The following is a 27,998-nucleotide window of genomic DNA, read 5'->3' on the forward strand; positions in this document are numbered from 1 at the left end:
CTCGTAGCAGGTTAGGAGAATTTAAGCAGCAAGTTATGATAATTAACGTGGCAGGTTTACGAGACATGGGTTAAGGTAAGGAAAATGGTTAGGGTTAATTAAAATTCTCTGTCACTTCCGGTCGTAGCTGTACTCCCTCTAGTCACAACCCTGAACTATTTTGGCCAACAGTGCAAGGTTTGAGAAAGGGGTGTTAACAAATTCAGCAATTCCCCCATCTACTGGGCGGGAACAGTTTACTTTCAGAAACACTTTATTGGTCACAGGTGGCATCGCTCAGGGTTATTCGGTAGTTATTGGTCACTCAAATCTTGTTTCTCTGTTTCAACATTCTGGTAGTGCGCATGAGAGCGGATTGTTCCGTGGCAGTGGTCGTGGCGCATTTCTGTTACTTTGGTTTATTCGGCTCTTGAAGGGAGTCAACGAGCGTATTTTATTGTTAGTTAGAGATATTTGGGATTTTTTTTTGAGTGTAGTTAGTTATTTTGGGAACTTGTCCTTCAAAAGTATTAACTTTTTACGCAGATAACCGGCAATTAGATGGAAGACAGTGAACAAGTAGTATCGTCCACAACTCCGTCCGAAGACGAAATGAGAAGCTACAGACAATTCGGGAATCATTATGGCAACGAGGCCACAGCTAAAGTTGACAAAGATGATATTGTAGACTTAGTTGGTGGAGCACAGGATGCTATTGAGAGGCACATGGCTTCTTACCCGGATGATTTAAAAGAATTTACGGAGGAAGCAAAGGAACAACTGACAAACGAGGTGATTTCAGATGTAACTCCATCAGATGAAGAACAGGAGGAAGAGGTGACTGACACATTTTCAGAAGCTGAACCAGTGATTCTCAATCCTTTGGATGCAGACTATTTGCCAGAACTCATAAGGCCAGATCCCCCAAAAGCAGCTCAAGAAAAAGAACCAGCCCCAGTAGTAGAATCCGCTCCAGTAGCAGAAGTGCTCCCCGAAGCGGCTCCAGAGAAAGAAGCGATTGCGGCTCCTCCAGCACCATCCCGTGAGTAGTCAATTATTTTAAACGTTTTAGACAATCTGGTTTCGTAATCAGTCTCTTGGTAATGCATTATAAAATAGACGTTTGTGGGGTAACGTTGGCTAACTAACGTTAGCGTAGCTATGTGGGATTGCTGCGACAACCATTTTTTATAAAGCAAAAGTGTGGACGTCTCGAGACAACAAATCCCTGGCATTGACATTGGGTGTAGTTCGAAACGCCAAACATACAGGTAGAGTTGGCTAGGTAGCTAACGTTTCTGAAGTAAATGTTTTATGGATGGCCAATCACGCGAGGTAGCTAGCTTTGACGGTGCGGCCCACCTGTGACAATCAGCAAGAAGATGGCTAGCTAGCTAATATAACGTTAATTAACTGGTAGAATTGAGGTACCAATTTCAACACCCTTGAGAAGGTGATACAACAGTGTGGTTATTTTAAATGGCATGCAATGTTAGCTAACAAGAAGATAACACATTGGGTCATATATTAATTCTGAGACTGTCATGCTCCGACCTGGTTTGTGTGTTTGCGCTAGCCTACCTAGCTAGCACGCGCTGTTTTAACTCAGCCAAGATGGCTTGTATTAGTCGTAACAAAGGAAGCATCTAAAATCAACCACTCCCGTTTTAGTTTCTCCCCAAATATCCAAGTTACTTTCATGAACGGTAACTAACGTTGGCTATCTAATGGAAGCAAGCAAGCGAACGTTATTTTTCTGATAACATTTTCATCGCACGATGTTTTGGTTTTCCACACAAATCTTCCATCTGACCCTTCTGGTTAATGTTATTAACTCGCAACCAATTCGGCTGAAAAATAGTAATAGTTGGGAGCAATATTTGTAACTTGCTTGGCTAGCTGACGAACCACTTTCCCAAACATGTTAGGGAAGACAGCCAGGGCGGGGTTGGGAGACCATTATATTAGCTTCAAAGACCTGGTTGAGTGACTGTCCATTTAATTGGTTTAGGCCCTACTGTTGTCTTCGAACTAGCAAATTCTCATTTTGGGAGGACAGTCATGCCTTATATATATCATGCCTTGGTTTCCTGCAATACTTTGTGTAGGCTTGTTAAACAGGAGAGATGCTAAAAACGTTCAGGAAATGGGCCTACTGGCCCCGACATGCCTGGTGGGTTTACTCCCACTGTTTTGCTGTGTATCGTAGTCTCCATATCCTACAAAGGGCAAGTAGAGATAAGGGAATAACCCCCTACCCCACCTCTGAATGCTTCACTCTTTACCACAACAGCAGCTGGGTTTGTCAGCTACCAGGGCACTGATTCATTTGCCTACTTTTATATATTGGCACACTGTGTTAGGTGTAGCCAACTGTCTCAACTCCACAACGATTTCATCCAGAGTATATTGTGGAGACTATAGTTTTTGAAATAGTCCTTCAACTCACTATGCCGTTGATACTTCATACACGTATAGTCTTAAACCCTTCCAGTATATCTGTTTGTCCTCTGTTGAGTGCCTTTCTATGTTTGCTTTATTCCATACTTTTTATTTAAACGTTAATCAAATACAACCACCAACTGTTTCCTTGTTGCGTTTTAATTGGCCATGCGCACTGTTGCCATCTTAGAGCAGCAGAAATGAGTCTGGTTTTATTTTTTTAACAAACAATTGCACGCAACAACAAGGGACCAACATAGGTACACGGTAAGTATTTACATTGAAGTATCGACTGCAATGCTCAAGTCTTCGCACAACTCTGGATAAAATCATTGTGGAGTTGAGGTATTTTGGCTAGGTTAGGTGCTGTAGTTGCTATGGTATCAGGTTAATTAGACCTCTGTTTCTTGACAAAAGGCGTGTTCTTCTGTATGTTATAGTAGGGAGTGCGTTTTGACAGCAAACATTCATTGGGTGTTTCTTAATATACATACTACTATACTCCCCACACTCACGCTTTGACCACACTGACCGCATCACTGCGTGAAGTAGTATGTGACATCTGGGTATGTATGCTACAACAGTTCAACATTCACTTTCTGCAACCATTTCTGTCAAGCCGTTTACGCATACAGGTTGACACATACGTTCGGTTGGATAAATCCAATCTATGCACCACATCGAATGCACTGCCTCTGCAACGCAATGCTGCAAGTCAAACGCAGCGTTTCATTGGAAATTAATGTAATTCTGGTGTACCAAAGTGCAATGGCGCTGTCAGTGTGTTTGACGCGTCATGCTCCAAGTGCCTTCTCTGAGGACCTTCTTATGAGGACAAGTGTATAGAAGGCATAGAACATAACATTTGAGAAGCACTCACATTCTCCCTACTTTATTAACTCTCACATGCTGCACCTTCCCATTCACTGAACCTTCTTGCAGGTAGGACAATGGCAATAGAGACAACATATATACAAAGCAAATGTTTAACTTCATAATTATCAGCTAGCTATATGTGAATCATAATAATCTAGCTAGCCAGCTAGTTAAACAGCCAAAAATGTCCTTAAGCCTATGTTACCCAAGGTAGATGCCATTTCTTCGTGGCTAACAGGCAACATATGAGTTTTGAAGTCTGAGTTTTATTCTCTCGCTTCAGCTCAAATAATGGCCAACATCGAGTTCGAGAAATTGTCCCTTTTAAGTGGCTGCGTGACATTTCTCACCATACTTTTAGTTGAAGCCTGCAACAAGTGGAGTACGCATCCGAGAAGTGCCCTCCGTGCTCAGTTTTGCCTACTTTGATTTGAACTCATGCTTCAGCCCTCCCGTGCTACAGATTGCATGCAGTAGTATGCATATTGAGAAATACCCATTGTGTTCTTTGGTGAAGATAGCAGCAGGTAGAAGATTACCCCACTGCATCTCATGTCGATGCCATGCAAGAGTTTTCCTCCCCATTTAAAATCGGACGCCAGCAACAGGAAGGTCCCCTTCTCATGTCGCATACTGGCTTGACTAGAGTTAACATGACTTCCATTGCAGTTGCCATACATGTAGCCAGCACATCCGACCTCTGATTGCCACACAGATTATCCGCCTGTGCAGAAAAGCATGAGATTGGACATCGGTATTTCTTGAGTTTTCCCCTTTCGTTAATACTATCAATGTTTCGATCTACTGTGGGAAATGTGGTCGAAAAAACACCATATTATCCACATTCAGTGTAATACTCCGAAACAAAACAAACAATGACAGACTGTGCAAAAGATTTTCTTGTAGGACGAGCACATTGCATTGACAGGCACTGCTCAGGTCTGCTGTACTCTACACCGACCGGTGCGCCATAACCATTCAGAGTTACAGTAGGCTTATATGCAAATGGTCATTGCCATATTTGGATCTGTGCCATTCACTTTGAACTGGACTGTGTTTAGGCTATGTATAAGCAGTCCTGGAGTAGATGTGATGTAAAGTGGTTTCTTGCAGATTTTTCACAACCTTCAAGTTTGAGCTCACCTGACTTGTTAGAGGGAACATTGGTCATAATGAGGCAAGTGTTGGCCAACTTTTAGGGTTCCACAATACACTATTCAAGCAAAGTCATTGCCATAAAGGCCTATAGCTTATGCAGAACACGTGGACAGAAAATTCAAGCATCTTGGATTTCATTATAGCTAATGTATAATGTCTATTGGTTAAGTTTTAGGTGTACTTCAACGTTGGAACATAGACGAGAGGTAACCGGCCTGGAACTGGTCTCATCTGAATAATCCACAGATTGGAATAATCAATGTAAAATATACATTTTGCAATGTGAAAATATTGCCGGCTTTTGAGTAAATGCTTGATCTCTTTTTTTAATGATTTCTTCAGAAGCATTGTTGATTGCAACTCATGAGTTTAAATCATTCCTTTCATGATCATTGAATCAACTAAGTATGATTTTTGTTTTTGACCTTCTGTAATATTCCAAGACGTCTTAATCGGCAGGCTATTGAGAATATTGAAATTGTGGTGATCTGGCTGAAATTTAGCTCATTGCATTCAAATGACTCAAATTACAAGATTATGCAATTAAACATTTCACATTTTGATTAAATGGTCTTGATTTGAATATGTGCTCTTTCTATGTTTTTGCCAACTCTCTCCTAATGCTCTGCTAAGGTGTCAGTCAAGGATATTAGGCAAATGTCTTAATTGGGCCTAATATCTGAAATCAAGGATTGAAAGAAGGAATACAGTTTAATAATACTCTAGACAAGAGCCTGAACCACTTTTTTTGCTACTTCATTTAGCACTGCAATAAGATTATTGACATTAACATTTTGTGTAATATTTGTCATGTAGTTTGTCCATTGACCATGTCCATTGGCTAGATGGCACAGGCAGTTCCCCCTTTTTTATGGGAAATGATTGAAAATTGTTTCTGTTGGGTAATCTTTCACTTGTTCCTTTTAAGGCAAATCTTCGTTCTGCTACAGAATAATTTCCCTTTTCATGTATTTCTGGCAAAAATATGACTGTCTTCCCTGGCTTTGTTGCATGCCTGACATCTATTCCTGTCTTGTATGCTCTAAGCTGCCTGTACAGAGAGGGTGTCTGCAATAGAGGTCGACCAGTTAATTAGTGCTGATTAATTAGTGCCGATTTCAAGTTTTCATAACAATCGGAAATCTGTCTTTTCAGATTTAGCTGATTTGTTTTATTTTAATAAAAAGTAAAAAATGTGTATACCTTTATTTAACTAGGCAAGTCAGTTAAGAACACATTCTTATTTTCAATGACGGCCTAGGAACTAGAGGTCGACCGATTATAATTTTTCGATACCGATTATTGGAGGACCAAAAAACCCAGATGCCGATTAATCGGCCATTTAAAAAAAAAATGTAATAATGACAATTTCAACAATACTGAGTGAACATTTATTTTAACTTAATATAAAACATCAATAAAATCAATTTAGCCTCAAGTAAATAATGAAACATGTTCAATTTGGTATAAATAACCCAAATGTTAGCTTTTTACATGGCACATATTGCACTTTTACTTCCAACACTTTTTTGCACTATTTAACCAAATTGAACATGTTTCATTATTTGAGGCTAAATGGATTTTTATTGATGTATTATATTAAGTTAAAATATAAGTGTTCATTCAGTATTATTGTAATTGTCATTATTACAAATAACATTAAAAATCGTCAGATTAATCGGTATCGGCTGGTCCTCCTATAATCGGTATCGGTGTTGAAGAATCACAATAGGTAGACCTCTAGTCTACAATGTTTCCCGCTGTTAGGGTCTGGTTCACATTATTGTGGTCTTGCTTGAATAACTTTCTTCTCCAGTGTAGAACTTATATTATCCTCCTCTCAACTACTGGTATTGTCCATTTCACACTGCTACTGTCTTTCTTTCAGATGAACATTTTCTTCCTTCTACTCCGCTTCAACCTCTGATGCAATTCCCAAAAGGCAAGTTCTCTTTGCTAGCTGTCTTTGCCCTCCTGCATCTTCTTTTTCAGTTAATTCCTTTATACCGGAATTACATTTTGACTGTCTGAAATGCATGCCAAGTTTAAGGAATAGTTTTTCATAGGATTTGCATTTAGGGGAAAAAAGTGTATTTTGAATCCCTGTGACCAAAGTCCACTTACTGTAGATATGACAGAATAAACCCACTTTATATTTACAAATTCATGAGGTTTATAAGTGATGATTCCCCTCATTGATTCCGCCCATGTTAAGTGACTAAATTGACACATTACACAGGGTTGTCTTAGAAAATAATATGTTCATAACTGGTTTTGCGTCTTTTGGCATGCCAGACATAACCTCTGAGATTTATCTGATGGGAATCACCACCTTACCTCTGCAGAATGCTGGCAGGGCTTGCCCAGCATGGCTTGCTAGCACTGAAGGAATAGAGTGTGTCTTGATGTATTGCATTTTCCCTCTCTACTCAAGAACTTGGGCAGAAGGGTGATTCCCCTGCTCCCATCTCCCCCCTCTCTCCTCTTCACTCTCCTGACTCTCTGGAGGACCTCTCTTTGTCAGAGAGTCCAAATCCAACGTCTGCTCCATTAGGCTTCTCTTCTTGGCCTTCTACTGAGCCTCCCAAAATACATACCAAGGATATGCCTTGTGATGAAGAGGGTAACACCAGATTAGGCTTTATTAAGAATGATGAGGATATCGTGAAAGGGTTAGAAGCTGCTTCCTACACTCAAAGTAAACATGATCAAAACATTTGCTTGGAGAGAGATGGAAGGCCCAAGTCTCTGTGTGAAGACAGTGGGGTTGTCTCTCCTGAAGAGCAGATTTGTAGCTCAGTCAGGTCTGCTACACCTTCCCGGTCCCCCCAAAATCCCCCGATGACCCCTGAATCTTACATTGCACCTGCCTCCTCTACCCCAATAGAGCACTGGGATTCTCCATCCCAAGTTTCTCAAGACAACCCCAGGGCCTCCATGGATATGTTCTCCAAGGACTCAGCCTCCAGAGGCTCCTCTGGGTATATGCCAGATATGCTTGGCCAACCAGATGATGACTTAATGTTTGAGGTGAAGAAGAATCCATTCCAAGGCTTCTCCCCTGTAGCAGATGCTGGGTTCTCCCATTTTGGGGATACCACTTCTGACAGCATGGCAGCTAAAATATCTGAGAGTCCCACCCCAGACCTGGTCCAATATGGCCAGGCTGAAGACTCCCAAGATGGCAGCCCACCATCATATTATGATGAGACAAAAACGTACGTGTCTGTCAAGATGGCTGCGGACTCTCTCATGGAGCCACTCAATCAGTTCTCAACCACCCCAATAGAGAGTGAAGACTCTGCACCTCCATCTCTCCCAGATATCTTAAAGCCCTTCCCTCTGAACCCTGACAAAGTGGACTCTGGCTCTTCTGAAGGAAGCACTGAGCCGAGCCCTGCTCCTGTCCGGAAGATAGTTGAGTCACCCACTGTCCCTGTCATTCTGTCAGCCACAAATCCCTTTGCTTTCGATTCCAAAGCTTTACTGCTAAAGGAGCTGACTGAGGAGACTGAAGCAAGATTAGCAGTGAAGACTGAAGATAAAGGCTTTAGTGCCTTTGACCTTGTAAAGGAGGCAGGGACCACACCCCAGAGCAAAGAACCTGTCCAGATAGAACAAAAAGATTGGATGTTTTCCAGTCAAGATTCACCCAAAATAGTGAACAAATTAGAGCCTCTTAATATCCAGACTAGAAAGACCCCTGAAGATTCTGATTCCGAGAGTCCGTCCGCAGACTCTCTGTCCCCTGTTCTGGAGGCAATGGCCAAGAATCCTGCAAGTTTCCAGGTGGAGACTGAGAAGGATGACATTAAGGTGGAAGAGCCAGAGGCAGTAGAGGAGAACTCTGAGCCTGAAGTCTCCTCGGAAGAGTTCGAGTTCATCGAAAGGCCCACCAGGGGTGTGATGGATGAGTTTCTAGAAGCATTTGATGGTGCCAAGTTTGCCAAGTCACCAGAGCTAAGTATGGATGACGATGATGATGATGATGATGACATGAGCTTTGGGCTGAAGGATGTGACGTCTGCAAATGTAGCCCCAGAAGTTCAGGAAGAAGTTCCCAGTCAGAGCTCTTACCCCCTACTTACCCAGGAGGGTAAGGCCTACCTGGAGAAGGATGATATCAACGAGACTGCGTCTCAGGCCCCTCTCATCCACTCACCAGTTCGCGAACCAGAGATGGTCGCGAAGGATACAGAGGGCCCCAAAACTGCTCAGATGCCCAAACTGAGCACAGAAGCAGGTAATTTCCGCATGGAAGTTCGTCACCATTGCATTGATGCGTCATCATTTCACTCTCCTTGGTCGTTATTTAGCCCTGCCCATAACTCATTTTTCTCCCATGCACAGTTTTCACTTCTTTTACATCACCCTTCTTCTCTGCCTCGTCCCTTTTTACATCTTTTTATTAACCATTACAATTGTGTTTGAGCATGCGTTGGCATGTGATTGGTTTCTTGATCTTGGTTTTCATATGCAGTAGTTAATTCCCCCCCCCATTAGTAAATGTCAGTGTCTTAAATCTTGTCATTGTATTTTGCCATCTATCCTCTTCATGTGGTAAGTACAGAATTAATTTCCCATGACTTCACTGTTCATAAATGGAATATAAATGTGCAATTGGGGGGTTTTGTTACAAAGCGATTACGTTAAAAGGACATTGACATGACACAGAATATATTTAAAGGAAGTGACCTGGCAGTGCATAATCCCATATCTCATTAAGGTATGTCATACATTTCAGCCATCTAGTAATATTTGAATGCTTGTTATGTTTTTCCTAATACGCCTGCTCAGAAAATGAACTGATCTACTGCCTCTCACATGGGTAATCACTAGTTAACACAGCCACAAAGTTATAATTATGGCTAAACACCCATTTTTACAATTGATCTACTTAAAATTTTATTTTTTAACTTAATCTTATACCTAACCTTAAATGAAGACCAAAAAGCACCTTTTTTTGTAGACAATTTTGACTTTGTGGCTGTGTTATCTAGTGGAAACCTCACATGGAACAGGGCGTGGCAGTTTGCAAGCCTGCCTTTGTCTTGCTCACCCCCCAGTGGTTTTAGTTTGCCCAGAGATTTTTGCTCTGTGGAATTAGATTACCTCTGTCTGCAGTCTGGTTTTAGCCCTACTGAAAATAACCAGAGATATGAAGCTGAAATTGTAGACCTCCTTATAGGCCTCATAGCCTTTGAGCCCCCATGTCCAGATGGAAAAAAAACAGCTCAGTGAAAAGGGCAGTGTTAAAGCAAAACAATTCTAGATGTTTTAGTACGGTTTACCTCACTGGGCAGTGCCCTTCAGATATAGTATTTTAGTACGTATTTTTGTTGCATGATTGCTTGAAATAACATTAATATAATCAAATAAATGAAGATGAAAGCAATAGCCTTTAGCCTTTACAAATGAATGGCTCAGTTGTATCTAGCTGGTTATTTACCCAGTGATGCACACGAGGCACCGATATCACATACATATACAGAGATTTGATTGTGACATTGCACTGAGCTAGGCTGGCGGGCCCCAAGACAGTGTGCAAGGAATCTCCCTCCCTGCATTGCGACACCAGCCGATGAAGAATAGAGCTGGTCAGCAAGTGTTCTCTTCCTTGTTCGACCGGATATGCTATACCATCTGAAACATCACCACCCCTGCCATCTCATTCCCAATACCCCGTTAGTGAGATTCGAATCCACATAGATCTGTAGTGACCGACCACACTGTATGATTAATCATTCACCCATCTTCTTTCTTCAGTACGACTACACTCTTATTCTAGAAAAATGTACCTTGTACTGTACCTGCTATTGACTCCAGCTCAAGTGCTGAGCGTAAATATACATTGGGGAGCTGTGATCGTTTGTCAACTCTCTGAAAGACTTAATAAAAACAACGCATTATGAATAATTATAAATGATAATTAAGTGTAAACCTAGGCAGACATTTAAATGTATTGAGCGGTGCCCTCTAGTGGACTAATACAACAATCATATTTTTCTTATGTGAATTTTGACTTCTGATAAGGTTGATTGAGATGACCAGATGTGTTAATTGTTTGGCTGATTGATGATATGATGCCGTTTATGAAGATGTGACAGTATGCACTCTGTAGTCTAGGGATTGTCTATCTAATCTATGCATTTGTAGTAACTACATAGAACTTTGGGTGGTGTACGCCGTATACCATTTAAAAAAAAAAGTTTTTGGTGTGTATACGCCATATCTGTTATGTATAACAGAGACATATAATATATGCCATTTAGCTGACGCTTTTATCCAAAGCGACTTACAGTCATGTGTGCATACATTCTACGTATGGGTGGTCCCGGGAATCGAACCCACTACCCTGGCGTTACAAGCGCCATGCTCTACCAACTGAGCTACAGAAGGACCACTATGCACAAAGTAGCCTACACAATCGCAAAGCATGTGAAATACACTATATATACAAACGTATGTGGACACCCCTTCAAATTAGTGGATTCGTCTATTTCAGCCACACCCGTTGCTGACAGGTGTATAAAATCGAGCACACAGCCATGCAAACTCCATAGACAAACATTGGCAGTAGAATGTCCTTACTGAAGAGCTCAGTGGCTTTCAATGTGGCACGGTCATAGGATGCCACCCAACAAGTCTGTGTCAAATTTCTGCCCTGGTGAACTGTAAGTGCTGTTATTGTGAGGTGAAAATGTCTAGGAGCAACAACGGCTCAGCCACGAAGTGGTAGGCCACACAAGTTCACACAACGGCGCCGCCGAGGCCTAAAGTGCGTTAAAATAGTCTGTCCTCTGTTGCAACACCCATTACCAAGTTCCAAACTGCCTCTGGAAGCAACATCAGCACAATAACTGTTCGTCAGGAGCTTCATGAAGTGGGTTTCCATGGCCGAGCAGCCTCACCCAAGCCTAAGATCACCTGAGCTGACACGGTAAACATCTGTTCTGCCTCTGAGCAAGGCAGTTAGCCCACTGTTCCAGGGCACCTACCTGATTCAGATGGGTTGGGTTACATATGGAAGACACATTTCAGTTGAAGGCATTCAGTTGGACAACTGACTAGGTATCCCCCTTTCACCATGTGCAATGTTAAGCGGCGGCTGGAGTCGTGTAAATCTTGCTGCCATTGGACTCTGGGGCAGTGGAAATGCAGTCCGACGGACAAATCTGTTTGGTGGATACCAGGAGAACGGTACCTGCACGAATGCATAGTGCCAAGTGTAAAGTTTGGTGGATGAGTAATGGTCAGGGCTGGTTTTCATGGTTCGGGCTAGGCCCCTTAATTCCAGTGAAGGGAAATCTTAACGCTACAGCATACAATGACATAGACAATTCTTACAACTTTGTGGCAACAGTTTGAGGAAGGCCCTTTCCTGTTTCAGCAAGACAATTCATAAATTGGAACGCAGACTGTGACCCAGGCATAATCGCCCAACATCAGTGCCTGACTTCACTAATGCTTGTGTGGCTGAATAGAAGCAAGTGCTTGCAGAAATGTTCCAACATCTAGGGGATAACAATCGAAAAAGAGCAGCTGCTGTTACAGCTGGAAAGGGGGGGGGGGGTTGGAATGAGATGTTCAAAGAGCAGGTGTCCACATACATTTGGTCATGTAATGTGTGTTAATGCGAGCCACTCACAGCAGAATATCATCTGTCAGGCAGCAAGAGTGCGCAGCTGTCAACTGGTTGTCGCATGAAGTGGCTCACAGAAGAATGACATCGGTAGCTGGTAGGGTAGATAGGAAAGATGTTTCAACTTATCAGTATCTATTGAAAAGGTTTAGTCAGTGGTTTTGGTTGAATCTATTCTATCAATCGGGAGTGCATTTGTTTTGCTAACTGCCATCACATGTACACTGTAGTCCTACATTGTTGTACAGAAACACTTCTAGCCAAACGGTCTCTTGCTAGGTGTGCAACTGAATTAAAGGGAAACTTCACCCTCCCAAAAAAAAAGATATACATTTTTTTCAGACCTACAAAATGGTCTATATTAGAGCTCGACCGATTTAATCGGAATGGCCGATTAATTGTGGCCGATTTGAACTTTTCATAACAATCGGAAGTCTGTATTTTTGGGCGCCGATTTGCCTTTTTTTATTTAACTAGGCAGGTCAGTTAAGAAAACATTCTTATTTTCAATGACGGCCTAGGAATGGTGGGTTAACTGCCTTGTTCAGGGGTAGAAGGACAGATTTTCACCTTGTCAGCTCGGGGGACCCAATCTTGCAACCTTACAGTTAACGAGTCCAACGCAATAAATAACTACCCGCCCCTCTCTTGTTGCACTCCACAAGGAGTTAAGCGAATGCAGTAAGCCAAGGTAAGTTGCTAGCTAGCATTACATTTATCTTATATTATCTAGCGTGTCCTGCGCGTTGCATATAATCTGACTGAGCATACAAATATCTAAGTATCTGACTGAGCGGTGGTAGGCAGAAGCAGGCGCGTAAACATTCATTCAAACAGCACTTTTGTGCGATTTGACAGCAGCTCTTCGTTGTGCGTCAATCATTGTGCGTCAATCATTGCGCTGTTTATGACTTCAAGCTTATCAACTCCCGAGATGAGGCTCGTGTAACCGAAGTGAAATGGCTAGCTAGTTAGCGCAAGCTAATTGTCGTTGTGTTGCTGGTTCGAGCCCAGGGAGGAGAGGGACGGAAGCTATACTGTTACACTGGCAATACTAAAGTGCCTATAAGAACATCCAATAGTCAAAGGTTAATGAAATACAAATGGTATCCTCCAATAATCGGTATCGGCGTTGAAAAATCATAATCGGTCGACCTCTAGGCGAGCGTTATGGATTTAGAACATCCAATTTGTCGTTCTTGTCTATGAAGTGTGATTTGAGAGTGAACCTGAAAAAAAAAAAAGGGAAATACACAGGGCACCTTTGCTGGGCCGTTTTGGGAATTATTATGCTAAATTTGAGCATACCTACTTCTCCAGGCACCACTACACCACTGGGTGGAGTCATCTACTCACTGATTTGTCATATGTGTTGGGGAGGGAAAAACACGTGAACATTTGCACAAGGGGAGGGAGAGTATCTCTCTGGGAGGGAGGCGGGGGAAGTTTATAGCTGCTGCGTCAGAGCATTAGATGTGTTCTGTGCTAGCAGACAGTCCGCTGACCTCAGTCGTACACCCTGAGAGAAGGGGCGAGAGGGAGGGGAAGAGACAGGCAGAGAAAGGGAGAGTGAGACAAGGAACACTGCAGTCTCACAGGAGGAAGGTTTGGTTGTCCCCCACATCTTCCACCTCGGTCCCCGCACCCCACCCGACTGCAGGCCAACACACCGCATGCTGTCTGGAATGCCCTGCTGATACCTACATAGCGTCTCTATCATGGAAAACGGAAAAACGGAAAACGGAGACTCCCAGCCTCCACCACAGTGGAAAGACAAGGGTATCCCTCTTCCTTATTTTACTGTTGCGGCAAGTTTTTTATTTAGCCATGATGGCAGGGTTCTATAGACAGATTTCATTTGTGAAATGGAAAGTAGTCTGTTTGTTTTTAGGTGGTAGTTATTAAACAATGAGCAGGTATTGTGGACATTAGGATGTTACTGGTAATGACTGTGGTAGTTTTGAGTGGGTTGTTGGAGGTTGCTTGTCCGATCCAATCATGCAAATCATTTACTCTATGAATGAGTAGCCGTCCGTAGATAACTGATTGTTGGTAAGAGGCACTCTTAATGCTTCCCCCCCATGATTGCTGGCAGATGACCTTTGGTCAGAGTTTTGCTGACGGGAGGAAGTCTGTCCAAAGGTGCATAGTGGGAGGAGGGGCGTTAAGCAAAAGTGAGAACATTGTCTAATGATTTCCATGCAGCCTGTAGGTGACTCGCCAGTGCACCAGGAGTCTCTTCCCCAGGGGTCTCTCTAACCCCTCTGACAAAAGTGCATACTGAATGCAGGGCCAGCCTTCAACTCTACAGTTTGCTGATGAGGCGTTAGAAAGGTGTATAGAAGTCAATTGTTCAGCATGTGCGAAACAGTGGTCAGTAGCGTCAATTTTTAAATGGATTCACATTTGCCCTATATGGCAAGCACCAGGTGATCCATGTGGCTTATGGCAGAAGAGATCTTCCAGTGTTTTCCAGGCCCAGCTGTAGCCATCTGCTTTCAGATCAGACTGGGACATGGGTTGCCTAAGCATCACACTGGTGCTGTGGCTGTGCTCATATCAGCCGATGTCATGTGCTGCTGCCTTTGCATCATTCTGTGATGGAGAATGGCAATCGGCACACATTGCAACAAAGGGCCTCTGTGTCAACTCTATTTGACTAAATGGTATGTCATCCACTCTTGCAATTACTATCTGGCTGTGCACCATCAGTAAAGCATAAAAGAGGCACTTGGCCACTTTCGGATAAGGTAATGACATTAGTGTAGTAGCTTTATTAGGCAAGCATAGGTGGCCTGACAACTCACACAATTTTTCTGTTGCTCTGTCGTTCTCTACATACTATAGTCTGCGACTGCCGTCATGGGACCGTCTCCAACCATTCTGGGTATCAAACCCAATGGCTAATTTATGAACTGCCGCATTTCTCACGTGTGTTCTGGCTCTGGGCCGACCCATTGGTTTCTGGACCAATTAGACTCCCCCAAAGTTTCCGCATTCGGTGAAGGGTCAACAAGGTACTTTGATCTAGACTCCAGTGGGTGTGGTGTAGCCAAAAACAGTACGGTAAATGAAGATGGGCAGAAACTGCATTTCCAATAGAAATCCTCGATCACACTTGTAGGCGATGTCATGGCGACATTAGCTAGCAAAGCTCATGTGTAGAAACACGACATTGGGTCTAACAGTCGTCTTGTGCCAAACTGCTCATGTGCAGTCTGTCAAATCAGACACTCCTTTGCGATTAAGTAGGTTTTTTTTAAAACCAAAATGAAAATGTGTCCGTTTTGTCACTTTCACAGGGTTGGAGTAATAACATGTTCAACTACTTAACTAAAGAATAATTTTTCACTTCTCTCATCGACTTCTCAAACCCTGGCCTGGTCTGTTTAGTCACCGTTCCTGTAAGTCTTGTGATGTAGCGCCCTAGGTTTAGAAACTCTAGTTGTTTGCCGTAGCTAGCCTACACTAAAATCCGGTTTTCAGGGATAGTGTTTTCAACATGACTTCTGTTTCCCTTGTAAAACGGAAGTGGGAACTCCACTCTACTTCTTTCTACGCCTGCCATGTTAGGTTAGGCCAGAGCAAGGAGTCTGGGTAGCCAGGCAAAGCATAGGCCTGTTGTTTCTCTTTGAATATGATAAAGGGTGAATTGATTTCCAATGGGCATGTATTCTGATTCTAGAGTTTGACTGGTTCCAACTGGGGCATTAGGGCTACAACAATCTGTTCTTACTAACATGGAATCACTGTCAGGCACTTGTTGCTAAATATTGGTCCACAGCTTTAAATGGTTGTATGAAAGACTTTAAATACATTGCAAACTGCCTCTGGTGGTCTGTTTCTGCATTTGTTGGAATATGGCTTTGTTACTCCTAATTTTATATTTGATCTGGCTTTGTAGGTCTGCAAGATGCACTGTTGTGTTGTTGATTTGAACTGGTCAACATTTACAGAGTTATGTAACATTTACCACACCTACTACTCCCCAATTTTCATTCCGTGTTGAAACCAACTGATTATTCATGCAAAGCTTTACCACACTTCACTCGAATTGTAGAAAAGCTAATTCACATATTTGCATTCGTCATGTATTGAAACGTATTATGGGTTAATTATTAAGGGCTGAGGCGCTGCAGAGCTGTGCATACAATTGTCTTTCTATCAAATCGACCAAGCAGGAGGTGAACTGCCTCGCTCTCCCTCGCACAGCTGAGCTGGTGCTGAATGCGAGGAGGCTCAAGATGGATGCCAAATGGAGTTAGTGCTGTCATGCTCTTGTTTACGATGATTTTTTTCATATCACATTTGTATTCGATTGCATTGCAATTTTAATTAACCACTGCTTGACACATGCTTTGGGAGGCAGATGTGAAGGAATTGAGCTGTGCGTGGCACGCTACTGACGTTTATCTTTATGGGGGCTACACTGGCCTGATAGAAAGACATGGCGTTATCGACGATTGTTGGCGTTTTCCCTGTATCTATATCCCCTATGGATATATTAAAGACGAGTGTGTGTGTGTATATATATGTATATATATATGGAGATGTATACGGAAGGACTTGATTAAAACATGGTGTGTTTATAGGATCAGATCAGCGCTGTTGATGATGCGTGGGCTATTTTTAGGTCCTCATGCTAGTGCATGCTTACCATGTGTAGCTAGACGGACACGTTCGGACTGAAAGGCCCCCCACTTCACGTTTTTATTGATTGCACGTCAGCTAATATTGCTAGCAACATTCTAGACATAGGGCCATGGTGATGCAAATTCAGGGTCCGGCCGGCTAAGGCTAATATGCTAGCTAGCTATGTATGGAAATACATGTAGCCAAGCGTGCTAAGCTAGCTAGCAGCTAGTTTTTAAGTTCGGGTTTTGGGCAGATGAAAAGTTAACGGCACCTCACGACGTGGTCCATTTTTAAAGCTAAGGTTACCGATTGTCTGACTTGTACCTCTGATTTGATGCCTCTCAAGAACCATTGTGACTTTTGACAGTCAAGTGTGTGTCCCTAGGCTGGATAAAACTGCCGATGCTGCTTATGATCTTTGTCTAGCAGTGTTTTTAGGCATTAGATTTTTTTTAAGTGTCAGCTTTATGATCACATCATTTCAATCAAATTCATGCAACAAAAGTCGTTGCTTTGGTACTTGATATAATCATCTTTTTTGGCAGATACTTGTCAGATGTGATTTAGGTTTTCAACTATAAGCTCATTCATCACTTGTTAAGCCATTTGAAATCTGGCAGCCTGCTAAGTCATTTCACATTGCAGACTCAAACAATGTCAGCTTGCTGGCTAGCCTACGTTTTTGAAATTCGTCAGCCAGTAGGAAATCGTCTGTTTCACATCTAATATTGTACACTGACCTGCTAGGAATCCCTGGTGAAACACAATCATGGGTCTGTCCTGCCCCCAGCTCTGTAATTTTAGCCATCACCCAATCTTCACACAGAAATGGGCGCTAGGCCAATAACATGACTCCTATGAATGGACAATTACCTGCAGTGCTATACTGGTACAGCAGTAAACTAAAACACCCAGGATTTCCTTTTATTGAAGTGCACGTATCCAGACATGTGGCTAGGAGCTAAGATTTTCATAGATTTCTCTCTGATTCATCCCGTCTCCACATCACCGCCATGATATAGCGTAGCATAATGTGTTGAAAGGAAGCCCACTGTTTTTTTTTGTGCTCATGCACTGCAGCTATCTGACCCTTTCCCTTCTCCCCTGCAGTTGTAGAGCTCCTGTACTGGCGTGATGTCAAGACCTCGGGCGTGGTGTTTGGCGCTAGCCTCTCCCTGCTGCTCTCCCTGACACTGTGCAGCATCGTCAGTGTCTCCTCCTACATCGGTCTGGCTCTCCTCTCTGTCACCATCTGCTTCAGGATATACAAGGGGATCCTGCAGGCCATCCAGAAGTCCGACGAAGGGCACCCATTCAAGTGAATAACCAATAACCAACTCAATTTACACCATGACATATTGCAGACAACATCCATATATTCTATTACATTATACATGCCTTACTTCCAAGGGGCAGATTAGGATGCCAAGCAGCGTAACGTTGACGTCTCTCTTACGTTTCTAATACCGCAGCCTTGTGGGCCTGTTAGAAGAATATGAAAGTTATCAGTTATATCAGTTATCCAACTGAAATGTGTCTTCTGCATTTAACCCAACCCCTCTGAATCAGAGCGGTGCAGCGGGCTGCATTAATCGACATCCACGTCTTTGGGGAACAGTGGGTTTAACTGCCTTGCTCAGGGGCAGAACGACAGATTTTTACCTGGTCTTGCTCGGGGATTCGATCTAGCAACCTTTCGGTTACTGGCCCAACTCTCTAACCACTAAGACCATGGAACGGTGATCAATATACCAAGGAAGGGTTTCCAAAGAGTATGCATCTATATAGGGTTTGAGGATAATTCCATTTAGTCAATTCAGGAATTGAATTTCATTTAATTGACTCAATTGAAACACCACATCAGTTTTAGGAATTTGCCATTTGAACATTAATTCAGCTACTTGGCTAATTGATAGAGATGGTTCTGTTGGAGTAAAACATTGACTTGAAAGCTGTTCAGGAGAAGAGAGCATCACTTCATTTGATGGGTTGCATTTGTGGATATATTCTCAGCCATTAAGGGAGAAGGGATGTGGCTCCTATTTGAGAGTAAACATTGCTACTCAGTCGCACACAGAGCTGCAACTCAGTTTATCCCCGTTCCTGGCAGTGGCTCAAAGCCGCCTTATGAGTTCTCACTAACCACTTGTTAAGATTTGAATTAGCTGGGTTTAAGATTACAATCAAAATGACTGGTACTCAGAAAGTTATAACTAAGCTGGTTCTTGGCTTTACATTTAAGAAATCAATCTAGCATGCAAACAGAAAAAGGCTAACTATTCTCCTTGACAACCTGTGTGGGCTACAGAGGTTATTGTAGACCCTTCACCCATGTTTTCTGATTACGTTCTCCGTATTGCTATTAGTGTTAAGGCACCATATTTGGATTCATGATTTGTCTTGCAGGCTGTACCTGGATCAGGATGTGGCTCTGTCAGAGGGAACTGTCCATAAGTACAGCGACTGCGTTCTGGCACGGTTCAACACAACAGTCACTGAGCTGCGTCGCCTCTTCCTGGTTGAAGACCTGGTGGATTCCCTAAAGGTGAGTGTTTATGCAACTGAAGATTTTACGGATGTAGGCCAAACTCCTGCATGAAAATATAGTGCTTGTATAGGAGGTACGGTCACTCGTGACCTGCAAACCCATATTTGATTTCAGAATTGGTTAGGATAATAAAAACTGACGACCTCCTGCTAGTTGGGGAGCCCTGCCTTAATAGCTACTGACATTTCAGCTGAAAACATTTGCCCTTAAATCTATGATTACGTTCACATGTAAAATGAGTGGCTTTGAGCTTTCCTTTCGTTTTGTCCATGTACAGTCAGGCTGAAGTAGGTGTCTTAAGGGGGAGACAGCAGCTGTTGAGAGCTATGAGGTTTCTACATGCTTGTCAACACCTTCCAGTTCAACTCTTGCCCTGTCCACTGCTAAGGCCACTCCAGCCCCCTCCTCCCAACCTGTCTGGCCCCTCTCTGTGGGTGGGGGTGTCTTTGGTCCTAGCCCGACCTCTGTTAGAGCAGTGGTTCCCAACTCCGGTCCTCAAGTATCCCCAACAGTACACATTTTTATTGTAACCCTGGACAAGAACACCTGTTTCAACAAATCATCAAGCTCTCTGAGTTGAATTGGGTATGTTAGTCTGGGGCTTCAACAAAAATGTGCACTGTTGGAGGGTACAGTGAATTAGACCTCTGCCTATTCAACAGAGCCATTGGCTACATCAATTTAGGTTTATTAAGGTTCATGAAGTGTCATCTATTTATTCTGTAGTGTACCCTGTGAGCAGAGCGAAATAGTGACATCGTAAACCTCTGCCAAATGTCGTAAATAAACAACATTTGGCTACACCACTATGACCTTATTTATACATTTGGGACAAGGTATAAATGCTTGTTGATGTTTTGATTCCAGGTCAGAGATTCTCAGACAGTTTCTTTAGTTGATCATTTTAAGAGCTACCATGTCCATTTTTAAAGTGGGGCTACCCACCTTGCATATTACCATATAAGGATGCATGTGATCCTGGATTACGTCTCTGCAAAGTACCGAGTGTCTGTAAATGCCGTAGGAAAGAATATGCTACATTACGGTAAATTGTTATAGATTATCTTTGCTAATCAATATATGGAAAATGGTCTCCTACATATTGGCCTAGTGTTTTAAACACACTGAAATAAAACCTGTCATTCTTTCTCCCATTCAGTTTGCTGTGCTGATGTGGATTCTCACCTATGTTGGTGCCTTGTTCAACGGACTCACTCTCTTTATTCTGGGTAAGATGTTTTATAAATGGCAATTAATAACTTATAAAGGCATTTATGTTTTGTTGCTATGGTGCCTAGGGAAGCAGTATCATGTGATTAGCTCTGTAATACTCTCAGGAACAGGCCTAAGCTGGGTTTATTTCAGGATACCATGCGAGTCCGAATAGAGACAGTGGTTGACTGACAGGTTTCGGTCTGACACCCATTATAACCGCCAGCTTCCTTTTTAAATACTTTGACATGCATCTGATCCACCCTTCTGGGTATAAAGGGACATGCCATCAAGATACTGTTTAGAGATTGCAGCAGAGCCAGGTTGAATAATGCCACCTTGTTATAGAACATTATCTTATTTTTCTCCCTCCAGGTCTGGTTGGAATGTTTAGCTGCCCTATTGTCTATGAGAAGTACAAGGTATGAGCTGATAAATGTATGAAAAAAAACAAGTTAATGTGAAGGAATCATAGAACACCCACACCTCTCGACAGTAACGATCCCCCCACCACACCTCTCGACAGTAACCACGACCCCCCCCCACACCTCTCGACAGTAACCACGATCCCCCACCACACCTCTCGACAGTAACCACGATCCCCCACCACACCTCTCGACAGTAACCACGATCCCCCACCACACCTCTCGACAGTAACCACGATCCCCCCACCACACCTCTCGACAGTAACCACGATCCCCCACGCGCCTCTCGACAGTAACCACGATCCCCCCACGCGCCTCTCGACAGTAACCACGATCCCCCACGTGCCTCTCGACAGTAACCACGATCCCCCCCACGCGCCTCTCGACAGTAACCACGATCCCCCCAACGCGCCTCTCGACAGTAACCACGATCCCCCCACGCGCCTCTCGACAGTAACCACGATCCCCCCACACGCCTCTCGACAGTAACCACGATCCCCCCACGCGCCTCTCGACAGTAACCACGACCCCCCCACGCGCCTCTCGACAGTAACCACGACCCCCCACGCGCCTCTCGACAGTAACCACGACCCCCCCCACGCGCCTCTTGACAGTAACCACGACCCCCCACGCGCCTCCCGACAGTAACCACGACCCCCCCCCACGCGCCTCTCGACAGTAACCACGACCCCCCCGCGCCTCTCGGCAGTAACCACGACCCCCCACGCGCCTCTCGACAGTGACCACGACCCCCCACGCGCCTCTCGACAGTGACCACGACCCCCCACGCGCCTCTCGACAGTGACCACGACCCCCCCGCGCCTCTCGACAGTGACCACGACCCCCCCCGCGCCTCTCGACAGTGACCACGACCCCCCACGCGCCTCTCGACAGTGACCACGATCCCCGCGCCTCTCGACAGTGACCACGATCCCCGCGCCTCTCGACAGTGACCACGATCCCCCCGCGCCTCTCGACAGTGACCACGATCCCCCCGCGCCTCTCGACAGTGACCACGATCCCCCCGCGCCTCTCGACAGTGACCACGACCCCCCGCGCGCCTCTCGACAGTGACCACGACCCCCCCACGCGCCTCTCGACAGTGACCACGATCCCCCCGCGCCTCTCGACAGTGACCACGATCCCCCCCGCGCCTCTCGACAGTGACCACGAACCCCCCCGCGCCTCTCGACAGTAACCACCCGACCCCCCGCGCCTCTCGACAGTAACCACGACCCCCCGCGCCTCTCGACAGTAACCACGACCCCCCGCGCCTCTCGACAGTAACCACGACCCCCGCGCCTCTCGACAGTAACCACGACCCCCCCGCGCCTCTCGACAGTAACCACGATCAATTGACTTCATAGCCAATTGAGGCAGAAGTATTATACCTGAGCTTTACACTATAACTATTTTTATTTTGTTTTATTTTAGGTACAGATTGACCATTACGTGGGTATGGCCAGCAAGCAGGTTAAAGACATTATTGCAACGTAAGTAAATACCAGTGGACGAAATAAAAATATATTGGCATTGTTTTATGAAGAAAAGTAGGTATCCAAAAAAAATACTTTCTTTCAATAACCATGTCAATTGTTGAAGCCCAAACGTTGTTGTGAAGTAAGTTAATACTGGAGGACAAAATGTAAATAACTTGGCAGTGATGTAATCAGACAAATATGAACCTTTCAAGTATTGAAAGTGTGTATGGAAGAGGAATGTGATTGAAGACCTTTAGCCTTTTCTATTAATGACAGTAATGGTACAGTGGAATGCACTGTGTTGCATTCCAATGTCTTTCTATCAGGAAAATACAGAAATTAAAACACTTATTTTACATATCTGAATAATTTGATTTTATGAAATTCAGTGGCAATAAAACAAGGTCATTATTGAATACTTTGGAAAAGAGTAGAAATCTGTGACATGAAATGCCTCATGTTATACCGCTTCAACATTTTGTGCACGTTTTTGCTCATGAGACATACACTGCTCAAAAAAACAAAGGGAACACTTAAACAACACAATGTAACTCCTTAGGAAGCAACACTGATTGACAATAAATTTCACATGCTGTTGTGCAAATAGAATAGACAACAGGTGGAAATTATAGGCAATTAGCAAGACTCCCCCAATAAAGGAGTGGTTCTGCAGGTGATAACCACAGACCACTTCTCAGTTCCTATGCTTCCTGGCTGATGTTTTGGTCACTTTTGAATGCTGGCGGTGCTTTCACTCTAGTGGTAGCATGAGACTGAGTCTACAACCCACACAAGTGGCTCAGGTAGTGCAGCTCATCCAGGATGGCACATCAATGCGAGCTGTGGCAACGTTTGCTGTGTCTGTCAGCATAGTGTCCAGAGCATGGAGGCGCTACCAGGAGACAGGCCAGTACATCAGGAGACGTGGAGGCTGTCGGAGGGCAACAACCCAGCAGCAGGACCTCTACCTCCGCCTTTGTGCAAGGAGGAGCACTGCCAGAGCCCTGCAAAATGACCTCCAGCAGGCCACAAATGTGCATGTGTCTGCTCAAACGGTCAGAAACAGACTCCATGAGGGTGGTATGAGGGCCCGACGTCCACAGGCGGGGGTTGTGCTTACAGCCCCACACCGTGCAGGACGTTTGGCATTTGCCAGAGAGCACCAAGATTGGCAAATTCGCCACTGGCGCCCTGTGCTCTTCACAGATGAAAGCAGGTTCACACTGAGCACATGTGACAGTCTGGAGACGCCGTGGAGAACGTTCTGCTGCTTGCAACATCCTCCAGCATGACCGGTTTGCGGTGGGTCAATCATGGTGTGGGGTGGCATTTCTTTGGGAGGCTGCACAGCCCTCCATGTGCTCGCCAGAGGTAGCCTGACTGCCGTTAGGTACCGTGATGAGATCCTCAGACCCCTTGTGAGACCATATGCTGGTGCGGTTGGCCCTGGATTCCTCCTAATGCAAGACAATGCTCGACCTCATGTGGCTGGAGTGTGTCAGCAGTTCCTGCAAGAGGAAGGCATTGATGCTATGGACTAGCCCGCCCGTTCCCCAGACCTGAATCCAATTGAGCACATCTGGGACATCATGTCTCGCTCCATCCATCAACGCCACGTTGCACCACAGACTGTCCAGGAGTTGGCGGATGCTTTAGTCCAGGTCTGGGAGGAGATCCCTCAGGAGACCATCCGCCACCTCATCAGGAGCATGCCCAGGCGTTGTAGGGAGGTCATACAGGCACGTGGAGGCCACACGCACACTACTGAGCCTCATTTTGACTTGTTTTAAGGACATTACATCAAAGTTGGATCAGCCTGTAGTGTGGTTTTCCACTTTAATTTAGTGTTACTCCAAATCCATAAATTTGATTTCCATTGATAATTTTTGCGTGATTTTGTTGTCAGCACATTCAAGAAAAACGGATTTAATAAGAATATTTCATTAATTCAGATCTAGGATGTTATTTTAGTGTTCCCTTTATTTTTTTGAGCAGTGTATATTGTATCATTTTACTGTTAATAGGTTCTGCAAGAATTCTATTGTAGACAAAAATGAAAGGTGTACAAGTGTTCCTTCCACCTGACCAAAGTTATCCAAACAGTGTTTACATGCACATTTTATCAAAAGGTATAACCCCACCCCTTGTATTCAATTAATTCAAAACCAGAATTTAATTACCTGAACACTTGAAATATCTTCTATGAACCTTTGGCTGGATGTTTATAATTACTTTTTTTTTTTTACACATTGGTTTTTTGTATTTGTTTTTTTTACGTAGCTGCACTCCTGCCTACATAATAAGTAGGCTATATTGAATTGAAGTGTTTTCTTAAGTTTTTACTCAAAGAGCTTACTTTTTGGAGTTTTTTTTAAGATGCATATTAACATTGTGACTAAAGCTGTGTTGCCTTTCACTTTCAGGGTGCAGTCCAAAGTCCCAGGACTGAAGCGTGTGAAGGCAGAGTAAAGTAAAGAGAATGAGACTCCCTATGAGAGGGTGGAGGGCACTCTGCGGGGGGGGCATGCACCCCTGCATAACTGCTATTTTCAATCTCTTTTCAGTTCATAATTCCTTGTTCCCTGGGTTATGTTTTTAAAAATATATATTATTCACCAGCTCAAGTGTTCAACTTTTGATTAACTAAATTGAACATGCTGATCTATCTGGCTTAAAATGCTAGTTTGTGTGAAATATGAAGAAAGAAAAAAAATAAGGCTTATTTTAATCTTGCACTTGGACCTGACCAGTGATGCGTTTTGAAATAAAATTGTGTTCCATGAGCTGGTTCATTTGTTCTCTCCCTTGATGCAGTGTTCAGAAAATTGGAATTGCATTGTCTTTTTTGTAATGAGGGAGGGTTAATTGGTACCTTTGTGGAATCCTGAATACCTGTCGTTATTTGGTATGATTAAGTTAGTGGTGTTTGTGATTTTACTGTTTTATTGATAGACTGTAGTTTCAAAGCTTCTAGCTCTCTTCAGTGGCTATTGAGTGTACTTGACACAAGGTGTTGACGTGTCATTGTGCTTGATGATGGTCTTTAATGCCAGCAGGGCGATAATCCATAGCACTTCATGCTTCTGAGTATTTCTAGCTAGAAACATTTAGAACATTAATGATAATTTCACCTCATGCAGCTGCCTATTTAAACTCTGGAAGAACACGTTTACAAACAACTTAAGACAAAAAAAAATGGACATACCATCTGTGGACCCAATATCTAAAGCTGCAAAATTATGTAATATGGAAACTTCAAGCATTGTTTATGCAAGTAATTGTGAATGATACTTCATACAATTGTAATGAGAACTGTTTGTGGAATGCATTGTGAAATAGAAACAATTACAATAAAGCTTATAGATGAATTACTGTGGATGTCTTTTCTCTCAGGCAAGATGGATTTAGAAAAGTAGCCACGGATATAGTTACAGAAACCCCATGGTCCTATAGGAAAGGATGTTGCTAACATTTTCCATCCCATAAGAATGGACTGTGCTGAGCTGTTCTAAATAGCATGTAAATACTTCCAGTACATGATGTAGTACACATTTGTCACGTAATGTGTCAATTTCATAACTGCATTTGATTGCCAGTGAAATTACGTTTAGCAGACGCTCTAATCCAGTGAATACACAAAGTGTAAGGAATGTTGGGAGACTGAAAAAAGCTCAATGCCTTGAGTCATACCCACGTGTTTGCGGACAAATGACAAATTCGGTATTCTCATTTAATTTTTCCATACACTTAATACTTGGACATGTACACTCACAATAAATTGGTATAAAACAGTCATTCATACGATAAAATCACCACAGATGTTTGATTAAAAAATAAATTCATGCATTTGAGCATTTTTTTTAAAAATTTACAATATGATACAAATACTTTTACAATGTCTTGTACAAAAATTAAATGAATAAAAATATGTAAACAGGAATCCATACTGCTAGCTAAACATTAGTGAGACTGACAGGCTAAAGACAGCAAAGCTAAGAGCGCTATTCATTCTGTAAAGCTAAAGTGTTACACATTCCGCAAAAGAAATGTAAAGGTCATTTCTGAGCTGACGTGCAGCGTTTACCGTGAATGCGGGAACATTGTCTTTACATTTCGATCACGCTGTAAAACTGAATTTCCGTGATGCGGATTAACGAGACGACTGAAAGTTCAACAGTAGACCAAGGCCTGGTTTCCAAAAAGCATTTTGGCCTTAAAATGCTTTTGGGAAACCAGGCTCAGGGCTTGAGTAAGACTGTATAGTCCGCTTTGGTGTGACAGGTCGCCGTCTCCTGGACTGTCTATTTCACTTTAGCACTGACTTTGATAAATAATTTGAGAAGAAATGAGACGATTGTGACGTCTCACCTAACTATTTTAAGATGAATGTAAATCGCCCTGGATAAGAGCATCTGCTAAATGACAAATCTAAATGTAAGCCACCCAGTTGATATCCCTTACTGGAAGTGAATGTTGAAACATGCGGTAACGCTTCAGTACTAGTTCTATGAACATTATTTTTGTTGAATCTTTTCACAATGGTTATATGGAAGCATGTTTCACCAAGATATTTCACAATTTAAGTAACATTTTGACAATAGATAAAAGCATTTTAAGAATGCTTCCTAATCTTTTTTTAACAACCACAAGCTGAAAATTGATCGTCAGATCACAGTAACATTTAAATATTTTCAATAGAGCTATTATAACTTACTATGTCACATGTTACATCATCTCATCATACTTTGGATGTTGTATGCATAAACGGCAGCAAACCAATGCCCCTTTCTGCATATTGAATGAGAAACTTTACAATCGAATAGCACCAGAGGTGTACAAAATAATTTCAAACGTGAAACTGCAAAAAAATATAACAAGTAGAAATATTCATAAAGGCACTTAAGGATATTAATACTTTCAAATTAATTATGGGGTGGGGGGGGACTTTTATCCTCTACACTGGCCAGGATTTAGGGCTATTTTCAATCTATTGCTGTAGCGATACAGATTGCGCAATAGAAATTAAGGTAATTTCAGATTGAGCTGACATAGGCAGTATTTACTGTGAATGCAATCTCTGCAAACGCGGGAACATTGCCTTTCAAATCTGCATTGTCAACCATGTGCGATTTGATTGAATCCCAGACATTATCAATGGTTTCATTATAAATCAATAGCTGGCATGGCAACCTGCTTTCATGTGACCTTCATTGAAAGCAGATGTGAATGTAAACACTGCCGTTTCTTGTTAGGCCAGAAAGTCAAACATTTTCTAGTGGCAAAAAAAATCTACTTCAAAGTGGTTTCCTGTTAGAAAAGGAGCTACCTGCTCTGCCTAATGCTTAGACTTGAATTAATAGTACAGTGATTAGCATATTGCCCATCCCCAGGTGTTGTTCTAAGGATGGGGAGACAGTTGCAGGCAAAAAGGTAGACCGCAGCCAGACACTTGAGGCTTTGGGATCCTGGCTGCATTCCTGTCGGAATCCAAGACTTACTGCGGTGGGCTGGGAGCATGTTAGTGGATGGTTGTGGAGAAAAGACTCCGGTTTACAGGCATTTCCACACAAAGACACTAAAAAAGAGGAAGACAATACAGT

General features: G+C 43.2%; 2 protein-coding genes across 5 annotated transcripts in view; one reads left to right on the forward strand and one right to left on the reverse strand.

Annotated features, from left to right (window-relative positions):
* Positions 1-290: 290 nt before the first annotated feature.
* LOC118369820 (reticulon-1-A-like) lies at positions 291-25,766 on the forward strand. 4 transcript variants are annotated; one of them, XM_035754540.2, is made up of 9 exons: positions 291-1,021; positions 6,344-6,397; positions 6,890-8,698; positions 17,843-18,050; positions 19,139-19,277; positions 20,440-20,509; positions 20,868-20,914; positions 22,352-22,410; positions 24,822-25,766. In XM_035754540.2, exons 1-9 carry the CDS (start codon positions 541-543, stop codon positions 24,865-24,867), a joined length of 2,913 nt encoding a protein of 970 aa, XP_035610433.1. In that variant the 5' UTR covers positions 291-540; the 3' UTR covers positions 24,868-25,766. The 4 variants fall into 4 exon arrangements, with proteins under 4 accessions (XP_035610433.1, XP_035610434.1, XP_035610435.1 ...); XM_035754541.2 differs by lacking the exon at positions 6,890-8,698 and having other exon boundaries at positions 322-1,021; XM_035754542.2 differs by lacking the exons at positions 6,344-6,397; positions 6,890-8,698 and having other exon boundaries at positions 324-1,021.
* LOC118369819 (echinoderm microtubule-associated protein-like 6) overlaps positions 25,297-27,998 on the reverse strand; it is a 131,506-nt gene continuing 128,804 nt past the window's right edge. Inside the window, 1 exon segment of the mRNA XM_052498680.1 lies at positions 25,297-27,973. Coding sequence (XP_052354640.1) covers positions 27,949-27,973 — 25 coding nt within the window. The 3' untranslated portion in view covers positions 25,297-27,948.

The sequence above is a fragment of the Oncorhynchus keta genome, chromosome 36 (genome assembly GCF_023373465.1).
Source record: "Oncorhynchus keta strain PuntledgeMale-10-30-2019 chromosome 36, Oket_V2, whole genome shotgun sequence".
Lineage (NCBI taxonomy): Eukaryota > Metazoa > Chordata > Actinopteri > Salmoniformes > Salmonidae > Oncorhynchus > Oncorhynchus keta.

Bases quoted from the DNA above. Each gene is read 5' to 3' on its own strand.
- LOC118369820 (XM_035754540.2), top strand. From the start codon at position 541: ATGGAAGACAGTGAACAAGTAGTATCGTCCACAACTCCGTCCGAAGAC. The intron at 19,278-20,439 runs GTGAGTGTTTAT...TCTCCCATTCAG, and splicing joins ACCTGGTGGATTCCCTAAAG to TTTGCTGTGCTGATGTGGAT. The intron at 20,915-22,351 runs GTATGAGCTGAT...GTTTTATTTTAG, and splicing joins TTGTCTATGAGAAGTACAAG to GTACAGATTGACCATTACGT.